General features: G+C 48.4%; 1 protein-coding gene across 1 annotated transcript in view; it reads left to right on the top strand.

Moving 5' to 3' along the window:
* LOC144110440 (uncharacterized) overlaps positions 1-16,706 on the top strand; it is a 50,686-nt gene that overhangs the window by 21,848 nt on the left and 12,132 nt on the right. The window contains exons 3-9 of the mRNA XM_077643337.1: positions 381-1,608; positions 3,460-3,607; positions 8,908-9,094; positions 11,236-11,329; positions 12,665-12,820; positions 13,714-13,823; positions 15,855-16,037. Of these exons, the coding sequence (XP_077499463.1) occupies positions 381-1,608; positions 3,460-3,607; positions 8,908-9,094; positions 11,236-11,329; positions 12,665-12,820; positions 13,714-13,823; positions 15,855-16,037 (2,106 nt within the window). The remainder of the gene's footprint in view (positions 1-380; positions 1,609-3,459; positions 3,608-8,907; positions 9,095-11,235; positions 11,330-12,664; positions 12,821-13,713; positions 13,824-15,854; positions 16,038-16,706) is intronic.

Raw genomic sequence — 16,706 nt, 5'->3', positions numbered from 1 at the left:
TATCCATCCTACAAAGGGTTCACTACATGAAGAGTACATAATGGTGAGATTTAGAGGGTATTAGACTTTTTCGAGTAGACCAATGTGATTTAGATAGGCAAATAAAAAGTTGATTGCATGCCCCTACTGCGTAAAGGAGGCTAAGGGACCTAACACACAGCCTACTGTTAGAGGCACTTTGGTGAGTGGCCCCATACAATGTTTGTCGCTCGTTGGCATACGCCGGGCATTCAAATAGAATGTGTTGTACGGATTCTATTGTGCCACAGTTATTGTATTGTGAGTGCCTAGACAATATGGATGTCAGAGCATTGGACACCTTGCACACAAACACTAAAACCTGGCCATTGCCGTCCCTTTTCTTGCACCTACTTATATAGATGCGCTGGCCAACGAGGAAGAGCAGCAGGGGCCGGTGCGGCTGCCCGAGAGCTCGCCTCCTCCCAACCTACCTCCCAACCTGGTGGTCACCCGTGGAGGTGGCAGGTTCGCGGCGCCGTCCCTGGCCCCTCCGCCGCAGCTGGGCGGCGGCCCTCTTCCACCGCAGCAGCAGTCGCCGCAGCAGCCCCAGCCGCCCCTGGGCTCCGCCCTGGTTGCGCCCGTGCCCAACAACTCGCTCGTCCCGGTCGCCAACTCCCTGTTGCCGGTGGCCCCCAACAGCGTTGCCGCCACAACGGCGGCCAACGCGGCCGCCCTGGCGGTGCCGCAGCCCGCGGCCCCGCCTGCGGCGGCGGCCTCCAACAACATCTTGCAGACGGACCTGACGGCGCTGGTCATTTCGCACCTGCGCACCATTGGAACGCCCGTGTACACCAAGGACATGGTCAAGGCCCTGGGACTAAAGCACAAGCGTGAGGTGAACCCCATCCTCTACCGGCTCCAGGACCGGGGCGTCCTCACCAAGGTGTGGGACACGCCGCCCGCCTGGACCCTTGTGCCGGGCAGCTATGGCGACCTGGAGCGAAATAACCTCTTTGCCGCTGCTGCGGCAGCGGCGGCCGCTAGCAAGCAGGCACCGCCCCGCGACGCGGCCGCTCCGCCGGACTTTGGCGGCGCTGACGATGAGAACGCCGCTGGGCCCAACGGGGTGGGACCGCGGGGCGGGCCCAAGGGACCCCCCAAGCCGGCGAGGCAACCTCTTCCCCCGCACGAGCTGCTGCGGCTGAGCAACACCTTTGCCCAGATGATGATGCAGCAGCAAGCCGCAGCGGCGGCTGCAGGCATGGCAGCCGCGGCCAACGGGGGCGTGGTTCCACAGGCCCCGCCCTCCTCTGTCGCGGCTGCAGCGGCCAACCTCAAGATCACCCAGTCGGTGGTGTCGCAGTCGCTAGAGGTTAGCTATGCCCAGCAGCAGCAGCAACAGCAGCAGACCAATAACGGTGGGGACGTCAGCGGTGGCGCCAGCAATGGCACTGTGCGGGAAGAGGCATCTGCCCCGGCCCCAGCGCCACCCTCCAACCCGCCGGGACCGCAAAGCATCTCCAAGTTCCCAAGCTACGCGTCCCTGACAAAGAACCCTGTCAGCGCTTTCCATGAATTTGGCCAGATGCAGCACGTCGAGGCCAAAATTGACATCGTGGCTACGGATGGCCCACCCCACAACCCAAGGTGTGACATATTTATTGCTGTGCAAGTTGCTAGACCCTCTTCTTTCATTTTTTCATCGTTGTTGATTGGAAGCTTTTGCCCTGGTGCCCTGCAAACTATCAGGCAGAAATAAGAGCACTTGCTGCAGCGAACATTGTCACCGTACTTGGAAAATTCCATATGAAAAGTTTGGATGCAGTTCTGTGCAGAGAAAACTATGTATAAAATGTCATGTGCACTGTGCACGAAATGTGGGCACGAACCATAGTGCAACACAAGTGTGATGTGCACACTGATGGTAGGAGTTAAGCTGGGAACGTCTTGGGTGGTAGCCGGGTATCCAGATTACTAGACGAAGCCAGGGAAGAGGGGTATGGACAACTCCTCATGCTGTCACAGTGGCTTTCCATTGTATTAGTTCAGCTTCGTGATTAACAATCAAGGGCTAGTACGTAAGGGACCTCATTTGCCAGATTTGTGTGTGAAAAAACAAGAAGGCATTACTGAAAGTATTGCTGGTAGCAGTGCTTCCCATATACATGACCGCTTATTTTGCCAGCCCGCCTGGTTTGTAAACACATGGACCAACAGCACCAATATAGTATAATTCTTGGAGAGCCCTTGTGCTAATGTCTGCATATTCTGCCAGATCTTGCTATAACTGCTCTTGATGTGTTGGGAGTTTTAGGGATACCGTAAGCAGGTAAACAATAGTGTAGGTGTTCTTGTGTACAGACCTTCTGTATGGAAGATATGGACGTGAAATAAATGTTAATTACAATACTACAGCCATTAATGATCATTTGATTGGCTGTCACGCCAAGCGTTCGAGCCATAGAGCTGCTGGGTACCCACCAATGATGCAATGGGTACAAGCTTTCCCCCTCGCCTGGTGCTCAGCTTCTCTTGGATGAAAATCTTGGAAAATCTGTCTAGGATTTCACCTTTTGTAGACGAATCACAGCGCTGGCCTTGTGGTAGAGCATCCGCCTCGCATTCGGGACGTACTGGGTTTGATCCCAGTGCCGTTGGGTACCCAATGATTTTCTTAGTACAAGATTTTCCCCGGCCTGGTGCTCGGCTTTTCTGAAGTGAAATGGCTGGAAAGGGTTCTTTGGCCAGCCTTACCCATCCCTCAGGGGAAAATCTATCCACGAGGGACTGAAATCCTCGTTGTGTGGTAAAGCTTGTTGTGGCTTTTTTTTTCTTTATGCAAGATGAGATCAGAGACCCAATTCCCAATCATTTTGCTGCCAGAATGCTGAGCACCGGGCAAGGGGGAAAGCGTGTACCTGTTGTATCACAGATAGGTATCCGGTGGCACCGAGGATTAAATTCTGCACCCCTCGCATGCAAGGGGGATGCTCTAGCCGCTAGACACAGCAGGATTTTTAAAGCACCTTCCGGAACTGGAAGCTTGCCTCACACCCTTCTTTCTGAGGTCTTCAGCAAATTCCTGAAATAACTGCTGTTTTCAATCTACTCTCAACTTTTGCCTCCCACATTGAAGCTTGCTTCTTCTGGCTACCAGTGCTGTGCTAGTAAATTGTTTGATGGAGCGGTGTGTTGCTTGTGTGAGTGCAGACTAGTCTTGCTTACCATGTCTTAACTGAGAGGTACCGCCGTCATTTTTTCTCTGCATTAGATATGGGGCAGCTTTTCACCTCTGTCGTGTGAATAACAAGCAGCCTTTCTGCTTATCTTGCCAGGCTGTTTAATTAGGTTGAGCCCAAGTCTGCCTTGTGCCGCACACAGTGGTCAGTGCTGCACATCTCGGCAAAAAAAAACAAAAAAAAAAACGAAAGGGATGACACACTGCACTGTCACGCACATCCTTCAGTCCACGTGAGCTCCTCGCGTGACTTTTGGCAGGTTCAAAGCAGTTGCATTTCTGGACAAGAAACCTGTGGCCGAAGCCTGGGACAAGACCAAGAAGGAAGCCAAGCACCAGGCCGCCGAACTCGCCTTCCGCAAGCTGGTGGCGAGCGGCGCCCTCGCTTCCGACGTCCCCTCCCCAGAGGTGATCCCTGATCTCTTTGTTCCCCTGCACGTCCGTCCCTATCCTCTGTGCACCTTGCACGGCACGGCTCTGGGTTCCAAGAGTGGCTGTTTGCCATTTTGTCTCGTCAATTCACCCCGTTTCCTTACATGCATTTTTGCTGGCTTTCACTGGTTCGAATTCTGCTCTGCGATTTGCTGGCTCTCTCGAAAACAGTCCTATTCCATAGCAGTAATTGTTCTGTTCATTCGTTTCCCCTTCTGCCCCTGGCTTCCTGTGGTGTGTGCTATGTTTTTAGGAAACGAAGCCCTGCAATGTAAAAAAAAAAAAAACTTTATAAAGCAGAGTGTAATGGACTGTATCATTCGCCATTGTGTTAAAATGTTGAAAGGGTGGGCTGGGAAACAGAAAAAGTGACCAGCACTAAAATGTTTGCTGCACGTGGCATCCTCACATTTTGCGCTTTCAAATTGAACATTGTGCGTTTATTAACTAATGAGGCCTGTCCAAATAAAAATGGAATTGTCTGGCGTCTGTCCAGCATCTCTTTTGACGTCATAAACAAGGATGGCATGCTGAGTGAACATTTTATCGTTCTTCTTCCTGTTTCCTTGCCCTGAACGCCATCCTGAATTTAGAGCATTCAAAATTTCGCACACACAGAATAAATCTGTTTTTAGTTGTGCTCTGCCCTTTGTTACGGTGCTAACTTCTGGTCTTTAGTCTTTTAAAAATATGGCACATGCCTGGGAGTATATATCAACTGGCCCAATTTGTTAGGTGAAGAATAGCATGGCGGAAAAAGACAAGGACAAGAGGGGAACACAAAAGCAAGGCGCTTGTGTGTGTGTTTGCCTCTCGTCCTTCGGCCGAGCCATTCTTCACTTTTCGTGTCACCAACTCGCCTAATCCTTCAGGCTTCCTATTTGTTGCGTTATTCAATCTTGCTTTTGAGTTTGTTAGGGTAAGCCTTAGCGGTTAACCTCTTCCTCACATGTGATTTGGTCCCTGCCATTGGCCAAGTTAACTTGTTTGTTGTTTCCTTTTTCATAAACTTGCTCAGTGCTCTGTGGTCTTATTCCCATTCCCTTGTCTCTTGGTCGCTCTAAAGGAATGCCCCACGTTTACGTGTATTTCTTCTCGATGCATTTTTCGTTGTTGACTATCTGTGGTGTTCTTTCGGCCTGGATGATAGGGCCAACAGTTTCGTTTTCACTTTTAACTTGCTTTGGTTTGTCTATCACGTTGCATCTTTTGGAAAGGTTGTTGCCTTCCCCCAAAAGAGCTTGGGCTGGTTGCTTCCTTCTGCCTGCCTTTTCACGCCTGCACCCTCTTGCATCTTATTAGTGTAGTCTCATTTGGAAATTTCACTTTTGGTTGTAAATGAATACCACTGTAATTCCTCTACCTCTTATTGATTCAGGAACAGAGGATCTTGGTGATAGAACCGGGACTAATACAAATTTCCCTGATACGACCGTAATTTTTCCTGAGTGAATTGCTTATGTACAGTTTCCAGAGTTCCAGATGTTCTGAAAGCTCTTCCGTCTCACTGCCAAGTTTATGAACGCAGGAGCCGGAACCCCTGTGATAATGTGGCAAATAAGTCACAATAAGTTTGGGATTTTGGCAACAGTGTGGCAGCTGCAACATAGCGGCGTAGCCGGAAAGCGGGTCCAGTAGAGTAGGATTCAGTAGGATGTGTGCTCCAGCCGCGACCGTGCGGCCTGCACATTGCCAGCCTCACCGTTTGCACCCACGAAACACTGCCTGCAAATTGCCAGGAGAGCCATAGCCAGCTATGCTGTATGCATCCACGAACGTTGAGCGTTTCCTGCACATTGCCAGGGCTGCCATTGCCAGCCCCCGCAGTACGAACCCGCGAACACTGAGGGCTGCCCACACATTGCCAGGGCCACCATTGCCGGGTGCTCATACGCACATGCGAACAGTATTGTCGTAACCCACATGTCATCATTGCCCATACGTTGCCAGGGCTGCCATTGCCAGCCCCCGCAGTACGAACCCGCGAACACTGAGGGCTGCCCACACATTGCCAGGGCCACCATTGCCGGGTGCTCATACGCACATGCGAACAGTATTGTCGTAACCCACATGTCATCATTGCCCATACGTTGCCAGGGCTGCCATTGCCAGCCCCCGCAGTACGAACCCGCGAACACTGAGGGCTGCCCACACATTGCCAGGGCCACCATTGCCGGGTGCTCATACGCACATGCGAACAGTATTGTCGTAACCCACATGTCATCATTGCCCATACGTTGCCAGGGCTGCCATCGGCAGCCGCGTCTACACACCCGCAAACACTAACGCGGCCCATATGTCGTCAGTGCCTGTATGTTGCAAAGGCTGCCATCGCCAGTGCCCGTAAGTTGCCAGGGCCTCCATTGCCAACTGGACATACGCACCCGCGAGCACTAATGGTACCAAAATATCACCATTGCCAGGACTGCCGTCGCCAGTTGCACACACGAACCAGTGAACACTATTGCTGCTCGCGTATCGCAAGTGCCCACACATTGCCAGGGCCTTCATTTTCTGCTGCACATGTGCACTCGTGAATAATATTCTGCACGTCACCAGTGCCCGCGCATCGCTGTGACTGCCATCGCCAGCCGCACATATGCACCTGTAAACATTGAGCACTGCTGACATATCGCCAGTGCCCGTACGTTGCCAGGCCTCCATCGCCAGCTGCACATATGCACCCGCGAACAGCATCGCTGAATACATATCATTTCCCGTACGTTGCCATGGCTGCCATTGCCAGCTGCACATAGCACCTACGAACACTGTTGCCACACGCATCGCCAGTGCCCGCACATTGCCTGGGCTGCCATCACAAGCCACGCAGTACGCACCTGCGAACCTTGAGTGCTGCCCGCGCATCGCTGGGGCTGGCACCGCCAGCTGCGCAGTACTCATCCGTGAACTCAAGAGTTTCGCTTTATGTACCTGCAAACACTGAGCTCTGATCACAAACACCCAACCGCGCCTTGTGCACCCACGTATACTGAGCCTTAGCTGCTCATTGCCAGCCCTGCGGCATGCACGTCCAAATACTGAGTGCTGATGGCACATGACCAGCCGCACTGTCCGCACTCACGAACACTGGGTGCTGACCACTCTCGTGAACACTGAACGCCAACTGCACATCACTATCCACACATGTGCACCCGTAAACGCCAGCACAGCGAACTCCAGTCGCCTAGTGCAGTGTTTGGCGAGGATGGACACCATTCTTTTATGTTGTCTTTTTTGGCATGCATCACCAATAGGCATAGCAGCTGATATGTGAGACAACCTTGATGCTAGAGTGAATAAATACCTCTGTTAATTGGCGCAAACAGTGATGTCAAATTATTTGTGTTTTATTTTCATTCTACCTAATTGAAAATACACCAATAGCAGCACACAAGGCTTAGTGACCATTTGAAACCCAGAACTATGCATGGATTGGTGTTCCACATTATTAATTGTCTACATTGAAGTTAGGTTGTTAAATGCACATTCAAACTCTCAGGTTGTGAATAACATGCAACTGGCTGCGACATTCACCAAATGAGTGTTGACAGTGCAGACTTTGGACTAGCAGCTGTGACTTGAAGGCAGCTTTCTCGAACTTTGCCATTTGGAAGGAGGGTTGTTAGCGTGCGCTGTTGCTGAGAGTGAGAAGCTGGATATAGAACAAGCCTCCATTCCTCTTCGAGGTACTGTTGGTTGGCTTAGTGGTTTTTGAAAAAGTCAGAAAATGGAGCAGTATGCAACGTGCTGCAACCGTTGCTTTCTGACCAAAATGGTCGCACAGTCTTCACAATTCACAAGTGAGAATACACCTTTAATGAGACTCGATCGGGATGCAGTCATTGAACAGGGAATACTGAAGGAGTTCAGAATACAGTGCATGAGGCAGCATCGGCAGATGTTTGCAAATGACAAGTGGCAATTACGTACAAATGACAAGTGGCGAGTGTTTTACTGCACGTACGACGTCTACAAAAAAACTGGAGTGACAGAAGAATGAGGGCGTTGTGTCTAATGGAAGGACTATGTGGTATTAGGAATTCGTGATGAACTTCTTTAAGAAAAGTGAAAGATCCTTAGAGCTACACATTGAAGCCCTTGCTCACTTAAAAAATAGGACTAAGAAACAGTCTCCGAAACATTGAGAGCAGCTGTACGCCTGGAATGTGAGAGTGATTAAAGAATTAAGGTCACAGGTGAAGGCTACAGCTCAACTGCCCAGCTGTTAAATGCTGCATATGTCGTGTCATGCACTTGCAGTGTCAAATACCAGGACAGCTGCATTCGCGCAAACCTGGTGGAATGTGGAAAGGCGGAGTGTTGTCAGGTCTTTGCTTCTAAAGGACACCTCGTCACTAGAAATTTTATTTTCAGCATGTTTGGGTTAAGTTCCTAATGTCACATCAGGGAAATATTTGTGTTTGTCAATGTGAACTGCATACTAAATGCCAGGGGTCTAATGGAAGATAAGGGACTTGGCATACATTTCTTATGCAGGCATCAATACCTATGCAGGGTTCTGAAGTAAATGTTCAGACTTGCATGGCGGCTGTGTTAAAAAGAATTTTATCTGTATGAACTTGTTACTTTACTTTGTGACTCACCCTCACAGTATATAGTTGGCAGAATGACATTGTTTTGTGCTGCTAAGGCTCTCTATATTTCACGTTCTCACCTGTTGCCAGACTTGACTGCTTTTTTAGTGTACTAGTAATTTTTATTGAATGACACTGGCACAGTGCAGAAAAGTTGGGAAATTTAATAGTACTTCACTAAACTCTTTGGATTGAAACCTCTGGTCCAAGGTTTGGAAGTTTCAGCCAAGGTTTCTTCGAGATGCTGTCTGCTCATTCTCAGTCACCTTTTCAGCTGTGGCTGCTCTGAGAACAGTCACAACATTCCTTTTTCTTTTTTTCATGCACCAGAGAACTTCCAACTTGTCAGTTTATGCGAGCTTTCTAAGGGTATGCGACACTTGTATTCCTTTCCATCCTTCACCAGTCACTGTGGACCTGTGTCACTTAGGCAAGAGAAATTCAGGGCAGGTAATGTTTTTCACGTAGCACTAAGTGTAGCGTGAAGAGCCCAGGATAGGTTAGATGCGCTTAATCAGAGCTTCCTGGTATGTGTAGATGAGCACGGTTGGAAGTTGGACGAGTTGGAAGTGATGCTAGATTGACTGGCGCCACTGTCTGTGTTGGGGTTTGTGGTGATACACGCTGTCCCGGTCTGACCGTTGTGTTCCCCCCCTCTCTTTTTCCCCATCCTTTGTGCAGACGGACATCCTGAGCAGTCAGGATGAAAGCATTCCCATGTTTGATATTATTGCTGCCCTGAGCCACCGCGAGTTCAGCCAGAAGGTGCTGGAGGTGCCCGAGTACGTGGGCGGTCGCAAGGTGCTCGCCGCCCTCGTCATGAAGACCGGACCAACCGACAGAGGCACCGTGGTCTGCTTTGGCACCGGTGCGTCTTGTTGCTCTTCTATCTTTTGACCAACGACCAGCCTCTCATCACTGCGCAGGCACATCTTTTCTGTCTTTGGAAAAGGGCACCAGCAGGGCTGAAAGCAAGAGCGAAAGTATCAGTTGGCATTGTCGTCTTGCTGGTGCTGTTTTCGAAGTACTGTGAACCTACACCAATACGCCCAACTTACAGTTCTTCTTTGAGCATCATGTTGGAGACCACTGCTGGTTTTGTTTGGGGTGATAGTAGCACATTTCTGAGAAGTGACTGGGGCTCTAACCTTGTTTGGTGATGAGAAACGGAAAGATGCGGCAAATTGAAGGTCGAGCTGGTCGAACATACATGAGCCATGAATGTAATGCAAAAGATGGCACAGAAGGAAGAGACAAGGGCAGGATAGTTGCTACATTTAACAGTGCTTGCAGACATATGAGCAGCATCTGTTTCTTGGTCGTGGATGCGACATTTTCTGATTTAATTCAGTTAGTAGATGATGCTGGTCATCTGCTTTCTTCAGTGTCATCTTTTGCGTCATTTTTTGCATTCAAGTATGATCGGAAAGATGCTTCGTAAAAAGGGTAAAGAATATAAAGGCACTGAAGAAAAATGATTGGTGTATGCAGGAATGGATAAAATATGAGTCTTAATGAATTGTGAGAATTTGAAGAACACAAGAACATCCATACAAGGTTGCCAAGTTAAGCTTGTGCAATGGGCTGTAAAAAGTCGGCTTCATTTAAAGCACCAATAGCAGAGTGCATGAGACTGTTGGCGCTCTTGCTGTCTGCCCCACCATAGCATTGCTCGTTTTGTCCTGCCAGATGTGCAACAAGCAGGGCACCATTTATTTTCCTTTATTTTTCTTGCCCTTCTCATCGATGTCGTTTTGCCGGAGCCCGTTAGGCTCAGTGGCATGGGTAGGGATATATTGTTTTCAATTATATTTGGTCATTCAGGACGCCAAACTGAACCAGACAACAATATGATGAGGCAAACATTTTACAAGCACATAGTTAGTCAGTCACCGAAAATTCCATGCTGGTATGTTAGCAGGGAATTCGCCCTGCCGGTAAACAGGACAGCACATGTTGACGAACAGTGTTTGTAGATTGTTCTTGTTGGGGAAGGCTGTCACACACACTGAGGCAACATTGCAGCAACCTGTCTTGTTTCCCAGCTGTTCATGCGGTGTGACAGCTGTTGGGGAACAAGTTGATTTGACTACTTGGTGACTTGTTGGCAAACGTGTTTTGTGGATGTTGCTGTTGTGTTTTTGCCGTGTGACATGGCCTTTGTGGATCATGTTATTACGTTTTTTCATTCTCTGAAGCTGAAGATGGCATGAATTCTGATAGATGAGGTATGCTTTATACATGGCAACTCTTTCGGAAGTTTTTTGTCAATTAAAGTTACGTTTTTGACTAATGTTTTGTTCAATTTCCTGGCTTAGCTCAGTACGCTTATGATTTGTAGGCTCGACATGCTTATTTGTTGCATATTTTTTGGCGCCTGCTGATACTTGACAAAACTAAGTTTTGTGGGTTGTAAGTAGATGTTGATGTTTCCTCCGTGTTATCACATGGCAGTTTTTTTTTTTTCATTCTTTTTACTTTCAAGTTTTCCAGCTACCAGGCCTGTAGTGCATAGCTTAATGATACGATTGGCTCTGTAGAACCGGGAGAAAGAGCGGCAGCATGTGCATGCAAGCTTTTCCTGTTTTAGCCCCGATTCCTGGTATGCGGTGAATATAATTCTTGCCACAATTATGGGCCTTGTTTTCCTTATCGAAATGCTCGTCCTTGTGGGGAGTGAATTAATGAACCATCTTCCTCTTGAACAACAAGTGCTGGTATGAAAGGCTGCAACTCGGCGTTTCAAAATTGTTCAAAGTGAAAAAGTTTGTTAAAGGGGATGGTGTCTGCTTGGTTGAATATGTGGCTGCTTAGGGGAACTACTAACCATGGTCGCGTGTGTTGTGATCGTTGTGTCCTGTAGACTGCATTGCTATATAACGGGCGGCACCTGCAAGCATGTAATAATGGCTCTGATAGGTGCCGCCATCCTTGTGCTTGCTTAGGTTGTCTGTGCTGTTGTGATGGCCTCCTGACCGGTTTATTTTCTGCTGATGCATGGCGATGCAGGAAGTCGATGCATCACTGGCGAACAGCTGAGCCAGGACGGAACCGTGGTCAACGATTCCCATGCAGAAGTAATAACAAGGAGGAGCTTCCTCAGGTAAGTCAGCTGGACTGTGTGCTTTCACTGTCTTGTCTTTCATCCTCGCAGCTGCAGTAGAATCTCGGCGACACAAACCCGGTTGATACAAATTTCGCGATGATACGAATTCGCGAAATTCCCCGACGATGTGTAGAATTTCGGATGTTCCGAACTCTCTCCCTCGCCTCTACGGATGATACGAACGTGCGAGCCGTGACCACACCCTCGAGCACTAAGTGCTGCCCGCACATCGCCGACGTTGCGATCGCTAATCGCGTGGTACGCACCGCGCACACTGAGCGGCTGTGCGTGGCCCGCACATCGCCAAAGTCGCGAGTCGCGATCGCTAATCATGCAGTACACAGTGAGCTGTGCCCGCACAGCAACGAATAAATCTCGTCAGCCGTAAACAGATCTGCATGAATGCATTTTCCATGCTTCTGCATACGAATTTTGTTTGCTTGGATGATACAAAATTTCGGATGATATGAATTTTTTCGCGACCCCATGAGATTCGTATCACTGAGATCCTACTGTATATTGTTTTAGTAGCTGTGAATTTTTAGGAGCATTTCCTGGCTACCGTGACTTGGTGTGATTATGTACAGTCGCGGACAGAATAATATGGACCATGCTTCCGCTTTCAAACTCTTCTGTCGCATTGCATAACGTAAATAGGAATGCTTGCTGCCTTGATGTGCAAGGGCAAAAGTAAATACTATGAGCAGATGCTTTCCGCTAGTTAACGAGTCAGAAGGCTTTGATCAACGAAGCGTTGTCCATTTACTTCTGACCGCGACTGTACATTGCAGTCAGCTGTCCTTTGCTCACTTAGAAGTTTTTTTCACGCGCCAAAGATGTGATTGCTTTTGTAAAAGGTTGTTTTCTGTTGTTATGCTACATTTCCTTTCACTGATTATTGTAAACGTCATACATGAGCAATTCTTGCCTTTAACATCCACAATAGATACGGAACCTGAGCTTGGATAATTGCCACATTTCTGCTCAAGTGCATCTCATTTCGGCGCATCTTTATTAGGCAGCAAAATCGCCTTCTTGCTAGCCCGCAATGAATTCTGCCAGCGTTAGTGATTAAGGGGCAACTGTTTCTTTTGCGCATATTCACTGTCAAATAGTGAAGCACCAAAGGATCACTAAGTACAATGGACATGAAGTGGACGTGAAAGGACGCATGTTGTACCAGGGAGCTGAGGCAGATGGCACCACTGAAGGAGTGCACATACTAGTAACCAGGTGCAGCTACCACTAGAGCTCTCACCACAGGGTGCTGCAATGGTCTGCAGCTTTGTTGGCGCTGTCATGGGTCCCAACGATGGCTGTCGTTTTGTGCAGGTTTCTATACCAGCAGCTGAAGAGCTACGGGCCGGGGAAGGAGCATCCCATCCTAGAGCCCACGGAAGACGGTCAGCGCATCCGGATCAAGCCGGACGTCACTTTCCACCTGTACATTTCCACTGCGCCCTGCGGCGACGGGGCCCTTTTTGCCCAGTGCGTGCACTCTCATTTCCTCTCTTGGCGTCTCCGTCCGGAGCGGAGCTGTCAGTGTTTTTTTGTGCCAGACTCAAGCCCTGTGCCTCGTCTAACCAGTCTTCCTTCAGACTGGTTAGCTGTGCCTATAGCGGCAGTGTGCATTCATCAATGCATAGAATAAGGGTCTATTGAGGAGGCGCCCTCTATTGCCTCCATTCTTTTTTCATCCCCTCTTCCCTTTCTCATCAATGGCTTCTCCTGGTTAACCTCCTCACATTTCCTTCTTTCTCCCGTCTCTTTTTGAAAAGAAACTTGTTAAACTGTTCAGTTTTAGCGGTTCTCGGGGTAGAAGTTTTGTCTTTGCCTGGCCCAGTGCCCAGTGCATGGTGTTACATTCACTGTGACAGCGGCAAGAATGGAGAAACAGATGAAACAGATGAAATTTGTACACCCGCCACGGTGGCTCAGTGGTTAGGGCGCTCGACTACTGATCCGGAGTACCCGGGTTCGAACCCGACCGCGGCGGCTGCGTTTTTATGGAGGCCGAAACCCTAAGGCGCCCGTGTGCTGTGCGATGTCAGGGGCACGTTAGAGATCCCCAGGTGGTCGAAATTATTCCGGAGCCCTCCACTACAGCACCTCTTTCTTCCTTCCATCTCCCACTCCCTCCCTTATCCCTTCCCTTACAGCGCGGTCCAGGTGTCCAAGGATATACGAGACAGATACTGCCCCATTTCCTTTCCCTACAAACCAGTTATTATTATGAAATTTGTACATTAACTGCTTGACGTGCTCAGCACCGCCATACTCGCTCAGTGGAACGTCAGTGTTGCTAGTTCGTGCCATCGTGAGACAAGAAGGCGGCAGTTGCTCAGCCCTGTTTCTTAACCCGGCCACTTGTTGTGGTGCAGCACGACGAAGCCAGATGACAAGAACAAGACACAGGATCAGAACAGCGAACAGCATCACCCACTCTTCACCAAGAGCTGCCAGGGGCTCCTGCGAACTAAGCTGGAAGCAGGTGAGGCTCTGATCAATTGATCAGCGATCAATTCCTACCACCACGTTAAACCTTTTCAGGCACCATTTTTGGTTTTCATCGAGAAATTTTTTTCGCGTGTATAGCATATTCAGGCCTCAAGAAAGGTATAATTTGTTTTCCGGGGCATAGTAATAACAGTGGTTAACTGTTACGGGATGCGCAAAATTTTGTAAGAAGTGTCATAAATGATGCAAATAGTAACACTGGAATGCCACGACTTGTCAGGTAAACGGCCTGAATGATCATGGAATAAATTTCTGTTTCGAGGACACACATTACCTTTGAAATTGCGGAGGAAAAAAAAATTCGTTATTACTGGTTGCAAAATCTCTCTCTCTAAAAATGGCGGATGGCATGCTGTCTCGCTCACTGTTTCGCAATATATTTTTTATTGCATTCGCTATATTGCAAAAAAAAATCTGACTGCAGCATAAACTGTACAAGAGCCTCACATTTTTTCAATTCGGAAGTGAATTTTGATGGAGTGCCTCATATATGATATATAACATGATAAAACATATATAACATGATAACATACATGATAAAAAATTATAACCATTTTATTTTTCAATTATCTAGTCCAAAAAGGGGGTGCAGCCCTTATACGGGATTATACGGTACTATTTGTGACGTGAGAATGCTAAATTCACCTGAAACAAAGAAATGACTCCTAGGTTCGGCATCCTCTCAGAAAAAGCTGCGAGTTAGCTTGTACACAATTTTGTACTAAGTGCCTTAATCTTTCATGCCGTATGTTGCAATTTGAACACTGGTTTAAATACTGCAAAGTTAACACGCACTACTGCAAAATTAAATGCAGACTGCCTGCATGGTGTGTTTCTGCATGCTGATCATGTGTCGGAATTGTCACAGCAAATTTGTTGTCCACACCACAGCATTGTCGTAGTGTTGGGTGCATATCTGATGGGTGGGAAAGGGTTACGAAAGCAAGTGTGCCCTGAGTATGTGTTAGGATTTGAGCGATTGATAAACAGACAGTCACATCAACATGTGGAGGCTTACCGCGCAAAATGTGTCGTTTTAGTGCTGCCATTGATAAACAGACAGTGACATGAACACGTGGAGGCTTACCACGGGAAATGTGCCATTGTAGTGCTGATGGTGCTTTGCTTTCCTTGGCGCACTTTCTCCGTGTTGACTGAAGGTACTAATTGCAGAAGTAACCGCATTTCAAAGTGCACCGACCACGATACCAGCACGCATAGTGTGCGATGAGTTAGAGGCGACCATGCTTGTCGTGCTTGTGAGGCAAATGCCACGCTACTGGTAGTGCAATGGCACAAGGTTTTGCTGTGAAAAAGTCAATAGTCGAAAAAGTGTTGCTCAGTGCTGGTTGGGCACCAGCGTAGGATCACTGCCTCCCAAGATTTGAAACTTTGTGAATGCTGGTCTCAAAGGCCATGAATGCGTGACAGGCCAGTTTGAAGTTCGCTTCATTCATGAATTAGAGTGGCACTAGCTATTAAGTAGTCGATTAGAATGGTTTATCTGATTCTGGTTCAATTTGAAATTTGTTTGTTTGTGCACTTCCATTTCATTTTTTTTTTTTCAAGTACAGTCGACGACCGATTTTTCGGACCCTCTAGGGACCGCAAAAACGACCGAAAAATCGGGCAGTCCGGAAAATCAAATTTCGCAGTCAGTTGCGGTGCGTCCGAAATTTCAGGCGCTCTTATACACTGGCTCTATGGGCCATGTTGCGGTGCCGCGAAAAAGTCCGAATAATCGAGCATGTTTGAAAAATCAGCCGTCCGAATTTTCGGTCGTCGACTGTACTTTTTCTATCACATTAACTATCAGAGGCATGCTTTTTGTGCCCTTTGATGAGACAGTTCGTCGGCGATAACATTGTGATGCCCTTGGGAGGAAGTCTCAATCTGCTTGTTCTAATAGTATGGGGACATCATCTTGTCATTGAGACTTGTGGAAAACAGTTGCAGTTGCGGGGTAGTTGGAGAATGTAATGACCGTGAATGATGGCATGCCCAGGCGAAGGCACGGTCCCCGTGGACCTGACTACAGACTACCAGACCTGGGATGCCATCCTGCAAGGTGAACGACTGCGCACCATGTCCTGCAGCGATAAGATTGCTCGCTGGAACGTTCTCGGTCTGCAAGGGGCTCTGCTCAGCCACTTTCTGCAGCCTGTCTATCTGAGCTCCATCACCCTGGGTACGTGCCCCCCTGCCTTGCTCTAACTAAGCTTGCAGGCACTTGAAAACCAAAAGGTAAGGAGTTCTCCTTCAGTGCTTGAGTAGATGAAGCGCACAAAAACACAGCACACAGAAAAAGAAAGACACAAGACAGGCGCTTCATCTACTCAAGCTATGAACCAACGCCTATGGCTTCGTTCATTCATGCTGTGCAACATATGTAACCCGCAATGTAAGACCTGCACTCCGCTTGGTAAGTTCTCTGCATAGCCACGCACTTTTGCATAGCCACACACTGAACCTGGCTCGTCAGTGGCTGCGGTACACCAGAGGGCATGCACTTGCCAAGGTGCTAAGACCGCGGTATGTTTCTGTGCATTTGGGGCAAATTCTCGCTGGTGGACATCGTTGCATGTCATGATATCAGTGGGCATTTCTTGTTTAAAGCAGGCCTGCCTGTAGTGATCCAATAATCACAAATATTGTGGCAGAGAAAACATGAAATAGAAGTACTGCAGGGGGAATGTTGTGGCATGAGGTGTGCAAGTCTACCTGTTTGTTCAAATTGGTCGCAGTGCAGTCTACTTTTGATACCTCGCAAGGAGCTGAAGGCACCCTTCAGCCACTCTTTGCGTTGCTGTTGAGACAAAACAGTGTTTTCACAGTGCTGATGGGATTCACCATACAG

Source organism: Amblyomma americanum, chromosome 11 (assembly GCF_052857255.1).
Source record: "Amblyomma americanum isolate KBUSLIRL-KWMA chromosome 11, ASM5285725v1, whole genome shotgun sequence".
Classification (NCBI taxonomy): Eukaryota; Metazoa; Arthropoda; class Arachnida; order Ixodida; family Ixodidae; genus Amblyomma; species Amblyomma americanum.
Note: the sequence above shows the minus strand (reverse complement) of the source record. Positions and strands in the feature narration are given on the sequence as shown.